The sequence below is a fragment of the Pleurodeles waltl genome, chromosome 8 (genome assembly GCF_031143425.1).
Source record: "Pleurodeles waltl isolate 20211129_DDA chromosome 8, aPleWal1.hap1.20221129, whole genome shotgun sequence".
Lineage (NCBI taxonomy): Eukaryota > Metazoa > Chordata > Amphibia > Caudata > Salamandridae > Pleurodeles > Pleurodeles waltl.
Window position 1 is genome coordinate 1,450,782,149 of NC_090447.1, and position 17,514 is coordinate 1,450,799,662.

At 45.6% G+C, this 17,514-nt stretch overlaps 1 protein-coding gene across 1 annotated transcript in view; it reads right to left on the minus strand.

The window, feature by feature from the left end:
• The window catches only part of TMPRSS3 (transmembrane serine protease 3), a 179,730-nt gene that overhangs the window by 88,757 nt on the left and 73,459 nt on the right, over nucleotides 1–17,514 (minus strand). Inside the window, exon 8 of the mRNA XM_069203555.1 lies at nucleotides 7,928–8,023. Coding sequence (XP_069059656.1) covers nucleotides 7,928–8,023 — 96 coding nt within the window. The remainder of the gene's footprint in view (nucleotides 1–7,927; nucleotides 8,024–17,514) is intronic.

Consider the following 17,514-nt stretch of genomic DNA (forward strand, 5'->3'; position numbering starts at 1 on the left):
ACAAGGATACTTCGGTTGGATGACACTCTGCCATTCAGGAACTCTGCTCTTCTCCAGAGAAATCCCCACGAGGTCTGACTGCATTGAAGTCTTCAAAATAGTGAGCAACGTGCTTGAGTGTGGCTGGGCTTTATAGGCCTGCCACACCCCAAGATGGCTGCTGCCTCTAAAAACATGGGAATTGTAGTCCCTTCATGGAATAACACTGATAAGTGCATCTTGTTCACCAATGGCCTGAACCTGCAGCTCTATGAGCTTTGCCACAGCGCAGACGACATTGATGGCCAACTTTGGAGCAAGAGGGGATGACAAGTGGCGCAGAGAAATCGGCGCAGAGCCGCGCAGCTGAGTTTCGGGCGGGACCTGGACCACGCATGGTTCTACTCCTGACACAATGGCCTGGAGGATTCACCTTGGAAGGAAGTGGAACACAGGTCTCACTTGGAGATGTTGGGTCTGCCTGGGTGGGTATGCGTATCCACCCGGCCAAAGGCAGCCCTTCAGGGTGGTCAGTAGCCCCTGGAGCCTGAAACAATGGCCCAGGGGACTGCCAAGAAGAGGAAGGGCAAGGGGCACGGGAAACCAGCCCCAGAAGTTCCCACGGTCCAGGAGGAGGCGGAGCCTGAGGATGACACCCTGGAGCCTACAGTGGAACAGGTGGCTGAACTGGGGGAGGTCCCTGAGCTGTCACAGTGGCAGCAGGAAGGGGAACCCACCAGGGAGGCATTCTGTGAAGCACAGAAAAATTGCCCTACTCTAGAGGGACTGCAGCAGCAGGCTGCAGCACAGGTGGCTGGCGAGGAGCCCAGTACTCACCTGATCTATTGGGAGGATGGCCTCCTGTATAGTGAGCTTACGGTTCCTGAGCCTGGGTCAGCTCGTATGCTGGTGGTACCCCAGTGCTTCAGGGCCTTCCTACTGGGTTGGCTCATGATGTGCCTTTGGCAGGACATCTTGGGCAGGACAAGACCTATAAGAAGCTTGTCTCCCACTTCTATTGGCCCCAGGTGCACAAGCATTCTGCTGCACACTGTAGGTCTTGCCCAACTTGTCAGGCAAGTGGCAAAAGTGGGGGGGAATGCAGGGCTCTCCTCCAACCTTTACCTGTGGTTAGTACTCTTTTTGAGAGGGTAGGTATTGACATTGTGGGGCCTCTGGACCCCAAGACAGCCTTGGGCAACAGATTCATCCTGGTCTTGGTGGACCATGCCACCCAGTACCCAGAAGCCATTCCTCTGAGGTCAGTCACTTCCCCTGTGGTGGGTCATGCACTGATGGGTTTTTTTATCCGCATGGGGTTCCCCAAGGAAGTGGTATCTGATAGGAGTACCAACTTCATATCCACGTATATGAAGTCTCTGTGAAAAGTGTGTGCGGTGACCTACAAGTTCACCACACCTCACCACCCACAAAGTAATGGTCTGGTTGAGAGATTCAACCACACCTTGAAAGGCATGATTCAGGGCCTGTCAGAGCCCTTGAGGCGGAAGTGGGACGTCCTCTTGCCATGCCTTCTGTTCGCGTACAGGGAGGTGCCCCAAAAGGGACTTGGGTTTAGTCCCTTTGAGCTCATCTATGGCCACGTGAGTCTAGTGAAGGAGACCTTGGAGAAAGCTCCTAGTAACTCCCCCCAGGATGTATTTAGCTACATGCTGGCTTTAAGAAACCAGACTTCCCACTTCAGGAGTCTCACACAGGAGAACCTAGAAGCAAGCCAGGAGAATATGAAATGGTGGTATGACCGGAATGCCACTCTGGTCGAGTTTCAACCTGGTCAGAAAGTGTGGGTGATGGTGACAGTCGAGCCTGGGGCGCTCCAAAATAATTGGATTGGGCCATTTGAGGTGGTGGGGCGCAAGAGTGAAGTCACCCACCTTGTGGACTTGCAGTCTCCAAGGAACCCTTTAATTGTCCTGCATGTCAACCGCCTCAAACCTCACTTTGAGCGGACTGACCTGTCCATGCTCTTTGCGACAGATGATGGGGTGGAGGAGGAGAGTGAGCCTCTTCCTGACCTCCTGTCTTCAGGAGAAAAAGATGGATCTGTGGAGGGAGTGATCCTCTCCCTCTCCCTGACTAAGGAGCAGCAGGGTGACTGTTGCCACGTGTTGGGACAGTTTGCCTCACTGTTTTCCCTGATCCCAGGAGGCACACTGAGGACAGTACACCCATTAAACAAAACGTTTACAGGGTGACTGACAGGGTCAGGGCTTGCATTAAGGATGAAGTATCAAAAATGCTAACCCTAGCGGTTATTGAGCACATCAGCAGTCATTGGGCCAGCCCAGTGGTATTGGTCCAAAAGGGTGCTGCACCTGGTGCCACTCCAGAACTCAGGTTCTGTGTGGACTACCGGGGACTCAATGCGGTCAGTAAGACTGAGACACACCCCATCCCCTGAGCTGATGAGCTCATTGTCCGGTTTGGAGCTACCAAGTACCTCAGTACGTTTGACTTAACATCTGGGTACTGGCAGATTGCCTTAACTGAGGGGGGCAAGGAGAGGTCAGCATTCTCTACCCCAGATGGACAATTTCAATTTAAAGTCATACCATTTAGGATGAAGAATGCCCCTGCCACCTTTCAGAGGTTGGTCAACCAGGTGTTGGCTGGGCTGAATGAGTTCAGTGCTGCCTACCTGGATGACATTGCTGGGTTTAGTTCCACATGGGAGGAACATCTGCAACACCTCTGGAGAGTGTTAGAGGCCCTGTAGAAGCCAGGTCTCGCTATTAAGGCAAGCAAGTGCCAAATAGAGCAGGGTTCTGTGGTGTACTTAGGACACAGGTGGGAGTGGCCAGGTGGCACCCATACAGCCTAAGATTGATACTACCTGGCTTGGAAGCCTCCCAAGACCCAGACTGAAGTGAGAGCCTTTTTAGGTCTCACAGGATACTACATGAGGTTTGTCAAGGGTTATGGTACCATTGTTACCCCCATGACTGAGTTGACTTCTAAGAAGCAACCCAGGAACATGATCTGGACAGAGGCTTGCCAGACCGCTTTTGATGCCCTGAAGGCTGCCATGTGCTACCAAGGAGTTTGTTGTGTAAACAGACGCCTCAAAGCATGGTATTGGAGCAGTACTCTCACAGCTTAAGGAAGAGGGCCTAGATCAACCCGTAGCCTTCATTAGCAGGAGGTTACTTCCCAGGGAACAAAGGTGGAATGCCATAGAACGTGAAGCGTTTGCTGTGGTCTGGGCGCTGAAAAGCTAAGACCCTACTTGTTTGAGACTCAATTCCGAGTTCAGACCAACCACAGGCCCCTCAGATGGTTAATGCAGATGAGGGGTGAGAATCCAAAACTGTTGAGGTGGTCCATTTCCCTACAGGGGATGGACTTTACGGTGGAACACCGTCCTGGTACAGAACACGCCAATGCTGATGGTCTGTCTATGTTCTTCCACCTTAGTGATGAGAACTCCCAAGAGGTTGGGTAGTTGCTCCCCACTTTCAGCTGGGGGGGACACGTGTTAGACTTGTCATCCCTGGTGTGGTCTCCCTTAACTTTTTGCCTCTGTTTCCCAAGTTGTTCAGGTGTGCTGGACTCTGTTTTTGCTGTTTTTGTTACTCTGGGCACTTTATCACTGCTAACCAGTGCTAAAGTGCAAGTGCTCCTTTACCCAATATGTATGTAATTGGCTTATCCATGATTGGCATATTTGATTTACTAGTAAGTCCATAGTAGAGTGCACTAGAGGTGCCCAGGGCCTCTAAATCAAATGCTACTAGTGGGCCGGCAGCACTGATTGTGCCGCCCACATAAGTAGCTCTGTAATCATGTGTCAGACCTGCCTCTGCAGTGTCTGTGTGTGCATTTTTAACTGTAAATTTGACTGGCAAGGGTACCCACTTGCCAGGCCTAAACCTTCCCTTTTCTTACATGTAAGGCACCCCTACGGTAGGCCCTAGGTAGCCCCAAGGGCAGGGTGCAGTGTATGGTTAAGGTAGGACGTAAAGGGGGTCATTCTGACCCCGGCCGGCGGCGGAAGCCGCCGGCCTGGCGGGGACCGCCAGAATACCGCTGCGCGGTCAAAAGACTGCCGCAGGTATTCTGGGTTTCCCGCTGGGCTGGCGGGCGACCGCCAGAAGGCCGCCCGCCAGCCCAGCGGGAAACACCCTTCCATGAGGATGCCGGCTCCGAATTGAGCCGGCGGAGTGGAATGGGTGTGATGGGTTCAGTTGCACCCGTCGCGATTTTCAGTGTCTGCATGGCAGACACTGAAAATCTTTGTGGGGCCCTGTTACGGGGGCCCCTGCAGTGCCCATGCCATTGGCATGGGCACTGCAGGGGCCCCCAGGGGCCCCACGACACCCCATACCGCCATTCTGTTCCCGGCGGCCAAAACCGCCAGGAACAGGAAGGCGGTATGGGGGTCGGAATCCCCATGGCGGCGCAGCAAGCTGCGCCGCCATGGAGGATTCCCCAGGGCCGCCGGTTTTCCGTTTCTGACCGCGGCTGTACCGCCGCGGTCAGAATGCCCATGGGAGCACCGCCAGCCTGTTGGCGGTGCTCCCGCGGTCATTGGCCCTGGCGGATTTTACCGCCAGGGTCAGAATGACCCCCATAGTAATGTGTTTTATATGTCCTGACAGTGAAATATTGCTAAATTTGTTTTTCACTGTTGCAAGGCCTGTCCCTCTCATAGGTTAACATGGGGGCCACCTTTAAATATGATTAAAGTGTAGATTCCCTTTGGGAGCGGATGGACATGTGGAGTTTGGGGTCTCTGAGCACACAATTAATTTAAAAATACATATTTTAATAAAGTTGATTTTAAGATTGTGTGTTTGAAAATGGCCCTTTTAGAAAATTAGCATTTTCTTGCTTATACCATTTATGTGGCTCTGCCTGTTTGTGGATTCCCTGTCTGGGTCAGTTTGACAGTTGAGCTGGTTGCACCTCACACTAGACAGTGACACAAAGGGAGCTGGGGTGTAGTCTGCATTTCCTGATGAGCCATCTGTGCTACGAGGGAGGGGAGGAGGGGTCACTCACACCTGAAAGGGTTGTGCCTGCCCTCACACAATGCAGTCTCCAACCCCCTGGTGAGTGTCTGAGGCCTGGCCTGGGCAAGGCAGGATTTCACAATCAAGAGCGACTTTGCTTTGAAGTAGGCCTACTACAAAGGAGAAAATGGGTATACGAAGGGCACCCAAAACTATAGACTTTAGAACACTTCTGGAAACCAAGAAGAACCTCTGCCTGGAGAAGGGCTGATGAGCTGAGGAAGAAGAGCTGCCCTGCCTGTGACTGTGCTTTGTGGAGCTATTCTGCAGTTGCTGCTTCTGCCAGAGTAAGAGGGCAAAGACTGGACTTTGTGTGCCTTCCATCTTGTGAAGATCTCCAAGGGCTTGATTTAGAGCTTGCCTCCTGTTGTTTGAAGTCTGCTCTCTGCCAACACCTGATGTCTCTGAAGAGACTCCTACCTTGCCAAGAGGTGCCCATCCAGTTCCTTGGACCCTGAAAGGAGAAGCTGGCAGCCCAAGAGGAAGAAATCCAAGCACAGAACGCTGAGCGGGGAATAAATCGACGCAACTCCGACCTGCGGCTGAAAAATCGATGCGCCGCTGGCTTCGCGGCTGAAAATCGACGGTCGCCTGCAACACGACACGAAGATCGACACCCGGGGCTGGAGAAACGATGCACAGCATTGCTGACGGAAGATCGTGAGATCGCAACCCACGCTGCGTTGTTTTCGGATCATCATGCGGCTGGATTCCCAATGCAAGTACCGCTCGGCGTGTAAAAACAACGCAAGGCCTGCCCAGACCCGAGAGTGCTGACCAGATCGACGCATCGCTCTCCTGCAGAGACAAGGAACAACGCGCCGCAACCTGATGAAAGGAGAAACAACGCAAGGATTCGCTCATGAGTGAAATCAATACATCGCAAGCACTTTTTGAAACACACTCGCCCGTGCGAGGTTATTTTTGACACACCCAAGGTACATTTTCATGCTAACAGTGTTAGTGTGTGTTTAAAATTACATGAAGACTCTTTTTGCATTTTTTTTGATAACTTGACTTGTGTATTGTAGATTTTTGTCATTTTTGTCTTGTTTTGTTTAGATTAATATTTTCTATTTTTCTAAACCTGTGTTGTGTCATTTTGTAGTGTTTTCATTGAATTACTGCGTGCGTTGGTACAAATACTTTACACCTAGCACTCTGAAGTTAAGCCTACTGCTCATGCCAAGCTACCAAGGGGATAAGCAGGGGCTGGCTGAGGGTGATTCTCTTTTACGCTGACTAGCGTGAGGGTCCTTGCTTGGACAGGGGGTAACCTGACTGCCAACCAAAGACCCCATTTCTAACAGTTACTCTGTCACAAGTGTGACTGATATCCGGTCCAACATATTACAACCCTATTTTATCCTATGAAGACGTACTATGGCAGACAGAATATCCATCACGTTTGTGACAAGTATTCCATCCGCCAAGATCGTAATCAGGCCCTTAGAGTTAAAGGTTTGTGAAATACATTTGGATTTAAGCACTATTACTCAGTACAATTTACGTTTTACAAAATCCAGTTTGTGAATCGGGCCCAAAATGTTTCCAACAGCAAATATTCACAAGGTTTAATAGAGTGTTCAAACACTTAATGGGTCTCTTCCTGCTAAGTGGATCTAAAGTATGTGGTTATTGTTTGCAAACATTGATGTTTGGGACACAGACACAAACACAAATAGCAATCATGGGATCAATGGTATCTGCACGGAAACAGAGTTTGTGTCTTTTAACTTTGAGGACTCTAAGTAATCTCACAAAGCAAATGATACCTGGGGAATCATCGAACAAAAACCCAAAAGCAAACCACAAAGGGCTGTAACCATCTAGGGGCTGGGATGCTGCACTTAGCAACAGAAATGGGTACAAACAAAAGAAGTCAATGTGGAGAAGGGTGTGCTTTCCAGATAGAGTTACTACTGTGCGACCTGCACTTGTAGCAGTCGTTCTCTTGGTGAGGCCAATTTGATCATTGGTGTATTGTTTGATGGTCTCAACAGATGTTCATGAAAACAAGGAGTCATCAAGAATGATTGTTCAGCAGCTCACCTCCATATCAATAATTTAAGTGGTTCAATGATTTCTGCAGGACATAAGTTGGTTCAGGGTGCTAAGCAAGCATTTTCTTGTTTATAGGAATTTCAGATCTATCTGATTAAATATTTGCTCTAGAACCAGTGGTTCCCAACCTGTGGTCTTAGGACCCCTGGGGGTCCGCGAAGCCTTATCAGGGGGTCCGCGAGAGCCTAGAAAATTAAAAAATATTAACAAATATTGACAAATTAGGTCCCCAGCTTCCAGTAATGGCTCAGGTGGGGGTCCCCAGATTCCAATGATGATTCAGTGGGGGTCCCTGGGTTCCATTAATGTTAAAGTGGGGGTCCACAGAAATCAAAAGGTTGGGAACCATTGCTCTAGACCTCTGCCTAACTAAAACAGTGTTTCCCATATCTGAAGTTGTTATATTGTATTGTGCCATTTGCACAGCTCCTCAAGCCCCTAAAAAGGCGCAAAGTAATAGGTGAGTGAGATGCTACTGGTGTACTTTTGGACATAGTAGCAAGGCGTAACTGCTTCTTCAACCTTCATCACCAGCCTTGGTCCTTACCTATACAACAATACTGCTACAGACTAAACTATCTATGTCATCCAAAATGCCCCCTCTTTCTTTTTTCTAAATTCACGGTCATTCAATCAAGCATACTTTTTTTAAACCTATGGTCCAGAAAAGTGATTAAGTTCTTCTAGGTCTCCTACTATACAAATAAAACAAGCACCAGCAGAAACAAAATAAAAATCATCCTCTCTCACATAACATGTAACTTGATCATAAAATCCAAATGGTATACTGAATATTGATAAGATTTCTTTCAGTGTAAGGTTAAATTTAATGACAATAATCTAGGTATTACCTCCTTCTTCAAGGGCACCCCATCCTGATATCCAGCAGAGTTTCCCATCTGGAAATTCTTCACCGTAATTGGGCAGACAGATGGGCTGTACCAGTCCTATTTGTAGGAAACAGATACTAAATGAGCACTATAACATTCTGCAGAATTCGAACATGGCATTTATTTTGCATATTTATCAATATTGATTTGATTAAAAAGTGGATGGGTGCAAAAAAAAATGTTAGGACACTCTTCCAAACCAAGATCAGATACAATTATAAAGATATATTAAATAAAATTAACATATCACAGAAATGGAGAGCAATCAGTCAAAAGGTGCCTAAATTAAAATGTATGTATTTTATTACATTTAATTTTATTTGGAATATGTACATAGTGCAAACCAAGCCCCGGAATGCAGCAGAGCGCTGTACATAGCAGCAAGATACATGGTCAAGATGTGTAGTTGGAAAGTAATGGGGGCATATATGCAATAATTACTCAGGATAATAAATGTGAAGAAAATATATCAAAGGAGTGAAGTGGGAGAAGACAGGATCTCAACTAGGATGACAGCAAGACATTGAAGAGGTGGGTTTTGAGACCTACCCTGAAATGCATATCTCAGTCTCTGTTTCTCCCAAAACAAATAGCAAATGTTACCTTCTCTTACGATTTCTAGTGTGTGGCCACTAAGGACCTCAATCTGCAAATTCTGTATTTGGTAATTCCAGGCCAGGGGACACAGGATTCTGACCCTTGTGTGGTGGACATTTATCTGTGCTTTGGATTTTCGTCACATCAAAGCCTTCAACAGCACACTCCTCCTGCCTTCTCACTAACCTATATTTAACTTAGCCAGGAGGTGACTATCAGGCTTTCCTGCTACAGGTCTGGTTAATACATGTGACTGCGTAGTGCATGGAAATCTCAGGGGCTGGAGCTTATCTTTCCACCATTCTCCAATTGCCTCAACTGGCTTGGAGTGTCTACAAATGCTTGTTCTATGGGTTTCAGTGGTACTTTGGAATAAACGTTAAGCTTCCCCATCAGTCTGATTCACAAGATCTGGGGCCAGATGCAGGAAACTATTTGCGAGTCGCAAACGGCAAAAAATGCCGTTTGCGACTCGCAAATTCCAGTTTCCAATGCAGAAATGCATTTTGCGAGTCGGGACCGACTCGCAAAATGCATTTCAGAATCGCAAATAGGAAGGGGTGTTCCCTTCCTATTTGCGATTCGGAGTGGTATGCAATACCATTTGCGACCGCATATGCAGTCGCAAATGGTGTCGCAGTTACCATCCACTTCAAGTGGATGGTAACCCACTCGCAAATTGGAAGGGGTCCCCATGGGACCCCTTCCCCTTTGTGAATGGACCACAAATTATTTTTTCAGGGTAGGTAGTGGTCCTAGGGACCACTAGCTGCCCTGAAAAAATACCGAAACTAAAGGTTTCGTTTTTTTTTTTAAAGTGCAGCTCGTTTTCCTTTAAGGAAAACGGGCTACACTTAAAAAAAAAAAACTGCTTTATTTAAAAGCAGTCACGAACATGGAGGTCTGCTGACTACAGCAGGCCTCCATGTTTGCGAGTGCCCATAGTCGGTATGGGGCCGCAATTTGCGACCCACCTCATTAATATTAATGAGGTGGGTCTTTGTGACCCCATACCGACTCGCAGACGGTGTCTGAGACACCGTTCTGCATTGGAAATTGCGACTTGCAATTTGCGAGTCGTTGCAATTTCCAAATTTGCTACATCTGGCCCCAAGTTCCTTAATACAGAATACAACAAAAGCTACTTGGACATGCTTCTTCAATTCTGGACCTGCCCATTTCCTGTCACTTGATCAACCATAGAGGTAGTGACATTCTGACTAGTGGGGTTACCAGTTGAGACTATACATTCAGAAGACCTATAGAGGGTCTACTCATCTTAAACTGTGCAAAAGGATGTTTCAAAGGAGTATTACATTTGCAGTTTGTGGGGTTGCTGGAGAGTTGGGGTCTTCCTGGGATCCTCAGCAAAATCCAGCGAATAATTTAGCAACCAGGAAGATCCCATGATATTTGGAGATCTTGTGGTAATCTTGCATTGCCACCTATAATAAACACACCAAAGGGTTTCATATTGAGGAAACTTCTGTGCTCCTGTATGGTTTTTCACTGGACACTACTGGGGTGCTGTTGGAGGACTGCATTACCCACAGTGCACAAGGGCAGATGGTAAAGGTAGGAGTAAGTGCCTGGCGCTTATAAAAGTGCACTCTTTTTCCCATAGTGCTGGACACTTTGGGACACTGTTGGAGGACTGCATTGCCCACCACACTGCCCACCATTCACTTTGTGGGAGTAGGTGCCCAGCACTGATAAAAGCATGCTCTCTTTCCCGCATCACAGGATGTTCCCCGGTGTGTGCCCTGGTAAACACCGTCCAAGAGTGAGCCCATCTGTGCCCATCCGTGACCAATCAAGACCTGACTGGGCCATCTCACTTGGCCTCGTGACCTCCCAAGACTGATGACATGGAGGTGCCAGGACAAACATCGGGCAAAGAGCAGGCCTGTCTGTGCCCATCCACGACCAATCGGGACCAGTCCAGGCCACCCGACCTGGCCTAGTGACCTCCTTGCTGGATTATGGGTAATCATAAATCTAATATACCGCCCATCTGATGGACAAACGACCCTGTACTAGCTCTTCTATATCTTACTTTGCCCATTGGTGCAATTACGGAAGAAATCACTTCAGTGTAGGAGCAGTTAGGATTAGGGCAGCAAGGCTGAACCAACACTTAGGATTGCAGTGACTCTGTAACTATGATACTCCCGTAAGTCAATCATTGGACAAGTGGAAAAAGCCCATCAATTCTAACAGCTCTCTGAACGGGGATATGATGAAGCAATGTAAGGAGGCTGAAGAGCAGAGACCAGGTAAACACCTGCAACTTAGGGCTGTGACAGAGGAGCAATTTCAGAGACTGGAAAATCTTGTACAGGACTTTATTGGTCCTTCAGCCATTGTTTAACCAGGATGGAATCTATGACCTCAAATTTAGCAAAGTCAATTAAAGCTTGCGTTAATTTTAGTAGCTTGTCAACTGATGTTTTGGACGTTCCACCAAGTAGTGACAGGAGGTTGGTCCCTCCTGCACCATATTTCCAGAATACTAATGTAATTCCCCAGGCCTTCCCATTAGATAAGGTTGATTTAAGACATGATTCCTGTTGCTTGCCAATAATGGACATGGGAGACGGGGGAGTAAGGGCCTACGTTGGTCGGAGTCTAATAAAAAGTCTGGTCCTGCAACTAACATGCCAGATATATGATCTGCCAGGTCTCATATTTCTACTGAGGTGTTCCATTCTGCAACAATGGGGATGGGAGGCAGCATAGGATTCTACCTGAGACCTCTGATGGCCGCAATCCCTTTTGTGATAGTTTTGGCCAATATGCCACCTCTTAGGAGCAAGGAGGGATGAGGTAGTTTTTGCAGCTGAAAAACGGGGTCATTCACGGGTTGAGTAGGTGAGTGAATCAAGGTCAGGTTTTATTATAACAGATCAATATGGTTAGAAGAGTCTCATGGGTAGGTAGGGATGTCGAACTGTTTGAGGGAGATTTTGTAGTGGTGACTTTTACTAATGCTATGACCGCTGGGCACCTGCTAAGGGATCTATCTGTTATTTAATAAAATGCAGTGCATCATTGTGGCCTTGTCACTTGGGGCCAGATGTAGGTAGAAAGCAATTTGCGAGTTGCAAATTGCGACTCCTTCCAACTCGCAATTTGCAACTCGCAAATTTGTATGCAGAAAGGTGTCTCAGACACCTTCTGCGACTCGCTATGGGGTCGCAAAGACCCACCTCATTAATATTAATGAGGTGGGTCGCAGTTTGCGACCCCTTGGCGAGTCTAGGCACTTACGGGATGGTGGCCTGCTGGAGACAGCAGACCACCATGTCCGTGACTGCTTTTAAATAAAGCAGTGTTTTTTTTTCTCTTTGCAGCCCGTTTTCCTTAAAGGAAAACGAGCTGCAAATAGAAAAAAATACCGAAACCTTTTGTTTCGGTTTTTACCACTGCCTGCTCTGAAAAAATAATTTTGTGAGCATTCACAAAGGGGAAGGGGTCCCATGCGGACCCCTTCCCGTTTGCGAATGAGTTACCATCCACTTCAAGTGGATGGTAACTGCGAGTTGATTTGCGACCGCTTTCGCAGTCGCAAATCAACTTACATCACGGTGCGAGTCACAAATAGGAAGGGAACACCCCTTCCTATTTGCGAGTCGGAAACACATTTTGCGAGTCGGTTCCGACTCGCAAAATGTGTTTCTGCATCGCGTGAGGGCATTAGCGCCTCGCAAATGGCGTTTTTCGCTGTTTGCGAGGTGCTCATGCCTTCGTACATCTGGCCCTTGGTTTCTTTTACAGGATGCAGGCTTTAACCACTTCTTGCAGTATTACACTGAGGGAGTAGTCAGATGTGGGTGGTTCAGAGTGTAACATTTTTAATAACCCCATTTCCAATAGCTTTGATGCATTAAGCAATGTAGATTCTCAAGATTGGCTCCCTTATTGATTTAGGGGTGAAGGGGTCTGTGAATTTGATATTTTATAGGCATGGCAGGGAAAGAGATGATGTTCACTGGTGTAGTCTTTTGAAATAATTTCATATAATTTGCCTTGAGGAAACATGGGCTGCGGTATGTAATTTCTCATTAGAGGGTTACAGCTCCTGCATTATTGCCAATACACCAGCCGTGCATGGATGAGTTTAATCTGCATTTGTGTGATGATTGTCCCATTTTCAATAGTAGTAATCGTGGCTGGGGGGGCATTAAATACAGAGCACTTAAGACATTCATAACAAGGAGACCTTATGAATTCCAGTTTATCAGATTTTAAGCCTTCCATTTTATCAGATCCAAAGCTGGGCCTTTCTTGTATTGCCACTTTCACATGTAGGGCAAGCGACCATTATAGATTTTAGCCTTGTGACCGAAAGTTTGTTATACATATTTACAGAATACAAGGTTTTGTGGAATGGACGAAGTGACCACAACCCGTGGCTGGCTTCTTTTAAATGGAGCTATGAAGACAACAGGAGGGTTCATGATTTCAATGATGTGGTATTATTGAGGGATAAAAGGGGCAGATTAAAATTGTTCATCATTAGACCATAAGCCTTTTATACTGAGTTTTTTAAGACATGTACACATGAGTTTGGGGTGTGTCTTGATGATAGTCTGATAAGCTAATTCTGTCCTCATACAATACCTTTTGTGGTACAGTTTTATCTATGTTAACCAGGTATGGCAATACTTTGAGTTGCTCCCCCAACCACTGGTTTGACCACTCTTGGACTAAAGCCTACTGATATTAAATAGGTCACTGAAGCAATCTCCTGCAGAAATTACCTCAGTTTCCTTGTGCAAAGCATAATATAAATTTGTCCTAAAGGGACGGAAACTACAGTTACACAGTGAGGCTTTGGGAGAACATACTCTTGGTTTCACTAAACAAGATAGTGGATTGGTTTGGAGCATTGTTAATCGCCCCTATTTAACCCTGATCCGAGACCTGAAGTGTCCTCACACGTCTCAGCGGATGCTTGTGTGAAGCAGTTTGCATCGCTTTATGATGATAAGGGCTCTGCTTCTGCCCCTTTTTTGGCTACTGAATGGCCACAATTCAGGTTTGAGTGGGAGGAGACAAGCAAAGCCATCATTGCCCTGCCAAGCAATAAAGGTCCAGGCTCGAATGGGGTTCAAGGGGACTTGTTTAAATATAATGTCAACGTATGGGCACCTTTGCTCACGCTGCTTCTTAATGCGTCTGTAAGACATGGGTTGCCAGATTCTTGGTCTGAAAGAGTAGTTGTGCATGAGTTTAAGAAGAGTTGCAGGGAAGACGCTGGCTGTTACCAGACTCATTGGCCAGGTGGTTCTGAATCACCTTAGTATTTGAGCTGAGGAACAAAATCCCCTATCCCATGTATGATATGGTTTTAGGGCTGGCCTTGGAACAATTGATCAATGTTTAAGCTTGTTAATGGTTATCCCAAAGTACACCAATGCAAAAATGGTTCAGTACACTTGCCCTCTATGAATCTCAGCTCAGATTTTGATAGAGTTAATAAAGAGAAACTCTGGGCTGTCCTGGGTACCAGGGGGTGATCGAGACATTATTTGATTGCTAAATTATTTACATATTAACTCAACAGCATCAGTCATGTGTGGTGAGATAGATGACGGCTCACAGTCCTTTAGATCGAAAAGAGGTATCCATCAAGACTGCATTTTAGCCCCCTTTTTATTCACCTTGTATGTCAATCACCCTCAACTCAATGTAGTTAAACAGAGGAGAGATATGCCGAATGTGGACGACACTGTGCTTATTTCAAGGGGGTAGCAGTGTCTTTTAGATTTCTTTGTTGAGTTCATGGAAAAATTGGACTTAAACACTAAGGGCCTGATTTATGAAAAGTTTGCGCCACCTTTGCATCATTTTACAAAATAAGTTTTTCAAAAAATGACGCAAGGGCGGCTCAAACTTTTCAGAAATCAGGCCCTAAAGCTGAAGAATCCCATTTCATGATAATCGCTTTCTCTGTTAAGGGCCATCGTATTACCAGAGTGGAGTATTTTCCCTTTTTGGGTTTTGATTTGACTCCTCACTGAGGTGGTTTCATTACTGAATCAGAAAAGACTACTTTGGTAGCGCCAACAACTGTGCATTTTACTTTTCAAGGTGGTTAGTCTATAAATCAATTGATGCTATGATGGAAAACTACAAAGCCAAGTGCATTTGTATTGTTTCCTATGGCTGTGACATTTGGGGCTATGCAGCAGCTCCACTACTTCAGACTGAGGAAAAGAATACAGTTATGGTGTATAAAGAACTGGTATGAGCTACATTGCTGATGTGTTACAGCTGCGACCCTTACTGTTAAGGCTCAAAGTGTGGCTTAAACCTGAAAGCAGGCTTTGACTCATTTTGGAGGACTGTCTTGGCCTTGACTGTGATATCTCGATACCTTGAATGAGTTTTTTAGCCAGACCTATCGAATCACCCTGACGTATTTCTAAGGTTGATGTTGGAAGGGCAAATAATGTTTTAGCTTTGGAAACAACCTGAAAGAGAAGCAGTGGTGGCAGCCAAACCTTTGGTTAGACAATTTATCATGCTAAAAACTACTCTGTTAGTTGAGCCATTCCTCTGTTATGAAATGTATGAAATATCTAATTTTAACCAATACAACGGCGTAGCTTGGTCAGTAAGATTGGGGGGGGCTGAACTTCATATTTTCTAACAATCAGGCTGGCAAATACATTGTACGACAAGCAGGGTGCATGGGGGGCAAATGGGCAGTGGAAATGAGAGGAATGTGGATTGGTAGGGGTACTAAGTGACAGAAAACACAATATTTTGCAAAATTACCAATATTTTTTACTTTTAAAACGTTTTTGTCTGAATGTATGTAAAAATTCCTTGTGAAATCCAGCAGACATCACGCCATACCCGATGGAAAGCATCTGTACCCAACTATCTATCACAAAATTAATTTGGGGGTGTACACCCCACACACACCTCTGAAGCTGGGCCCCTGCACCGATATTTACTAACACGGTTTAGGATGAACCTCGTTCACCATCTGTTAGAACTTCGGAAGGGTTGGGTAAGGAATCTGATGTTAGCCTTTCCTTGTGTAATAAGGTTTCCAACAAGACACAATGGACCTTATTATGTTTTGCTCCATGTACAGCACTTTAAGAAGTCATTTTATTTACCTTCACCTTCCACAAAAGGAGTTGAAATTTAAATTGGTCAGGCCCACACTATTATATTGACAACTTTTATCTGATGTCTGTATTTGGGAATCTGTACCTTATTATCTCACAGGCACAGTAAGAATCGGGAATTTAATAAGAAATGTGTGAAATATTATTAATTTTTGTTTTAATGTATCCTTTATGGGAATATATGAAATGTCATGGATTTTTGTATTTATTTTTGTTTCTATTACTTGAACCGAATAAAGATAATTGAACTGAACTGAATTGACTTCTTACTGTAGATCGTGCAGGGCTGGCTTTGCCACGGGTGGTGCTCGGTGCGATAATCTTTTTTGGAGTCCCCCCCTGACCTCCTCCTCAGATTGCCTCACTATCACCCAGTAAAACTGGCCCTCACCTCTCCATAGCCCCTCTCTCACATACATTTCATTTGTTTTAAAGCGCTGGGAAAGGTTGGCTTTAATAATCCACTCAGCTGTTCACATACAATACAGATCTGTTCTTTGCAGCTGGCATATTAACCCTCTGCACTACTTAATGGTGAGTTAAAACTCCCACTAGGAAAAGCACCAAACTCTCTCTGTGACAGGAACACTAATCACAGGAGCTATGTTGACATTTGTATTACTGCTTGAAAGCTGGGCGCACAAGGAACTCTGCAGCAAGTGCTTTTAAAGCGTACGTTATTGCTAAACACAGAGCCCCCTGCAGGTCAGCGCCCAGTGCGGCTGCAGCAGTTGCAGCAACCTGTAGTCAGTACAGGTCCATACAGTGCAAGACTCCTCAGACTTTGCAGGGGATAGTGATTTATAAGTAAAGGATGCTGGTTTTAGATAACTTTGTTTTTCCTTATGGAACTCTTTTGGCATTGTCTTGCCAGGGATGTGAAATTCCTATAGCCTGACGCCCAGGACATATTGTTTGGGGTCAAGGGCAACACGTTTTCATATTTATTGTGTCTTTGGGACAAGTAGGCCCAACCCCCTGCAGCACAAACAATTTGGCTGCCAGTTTAGAGTAGCACATTATGGAACAGGGAGGGGCATTGTCTACAGTAAAGGTAACATTTGTGTCCGTACGATAATGCTGTTTAAACCTGGATTTATGGTTCATTAATGAAAAGCCTTTATTATTAGTGGACTAAGGAAATTTTGTAAGCTCGGACTGCACTACTGATAGTAGTTCCAGTATAAAAATGTAATGCTTGCAAGCTACGTATAATGTTCCTGGAAAACTCTTTAATTAGATGCAAATATTTGCAGAACATTGAAAGCAACATTGAGGTGACTTTGCTTTCAAAATCAAAACATGCATTTAAAAAAATGCAACTAGAAAAGAAATGTTTTACTAAAATACTGTGAAATTTAAGGTACCAGGTACCATTTCTTTAAAGTATCGTTCAGTAAATGTGTTGATGTATGCTAGTATTTCCAAAAAATAAATCCATAATGGAATAATCAGTGTAACCAATTTCAACAATATTATGGGAAACATGAAAATAAACAACCTTGGTTGTCAGCCTTTTGGTTTTGTCAATGCATGATTTATTTTTACATGTTTTTTGTAAAACTTTATTGTTGTGGGTGCTGCTGGGCCCTCACTATTATAACAAACACTAGCAAAAAGCTAAAATATTTATGGTCTCAAAAAGCACACATTGCCACTGTAGTTCCTGGCATTGAACAAAACTACTTTGTTTGCCAATATGTTCCTTGTGAAACAGCACAAAGCTGTCACTCGTAGTGAAGCCATGGACAAGTAGATATTTTTATAAATTCCACACTCCTGCTTGCGTCACTCTCGCCTTGG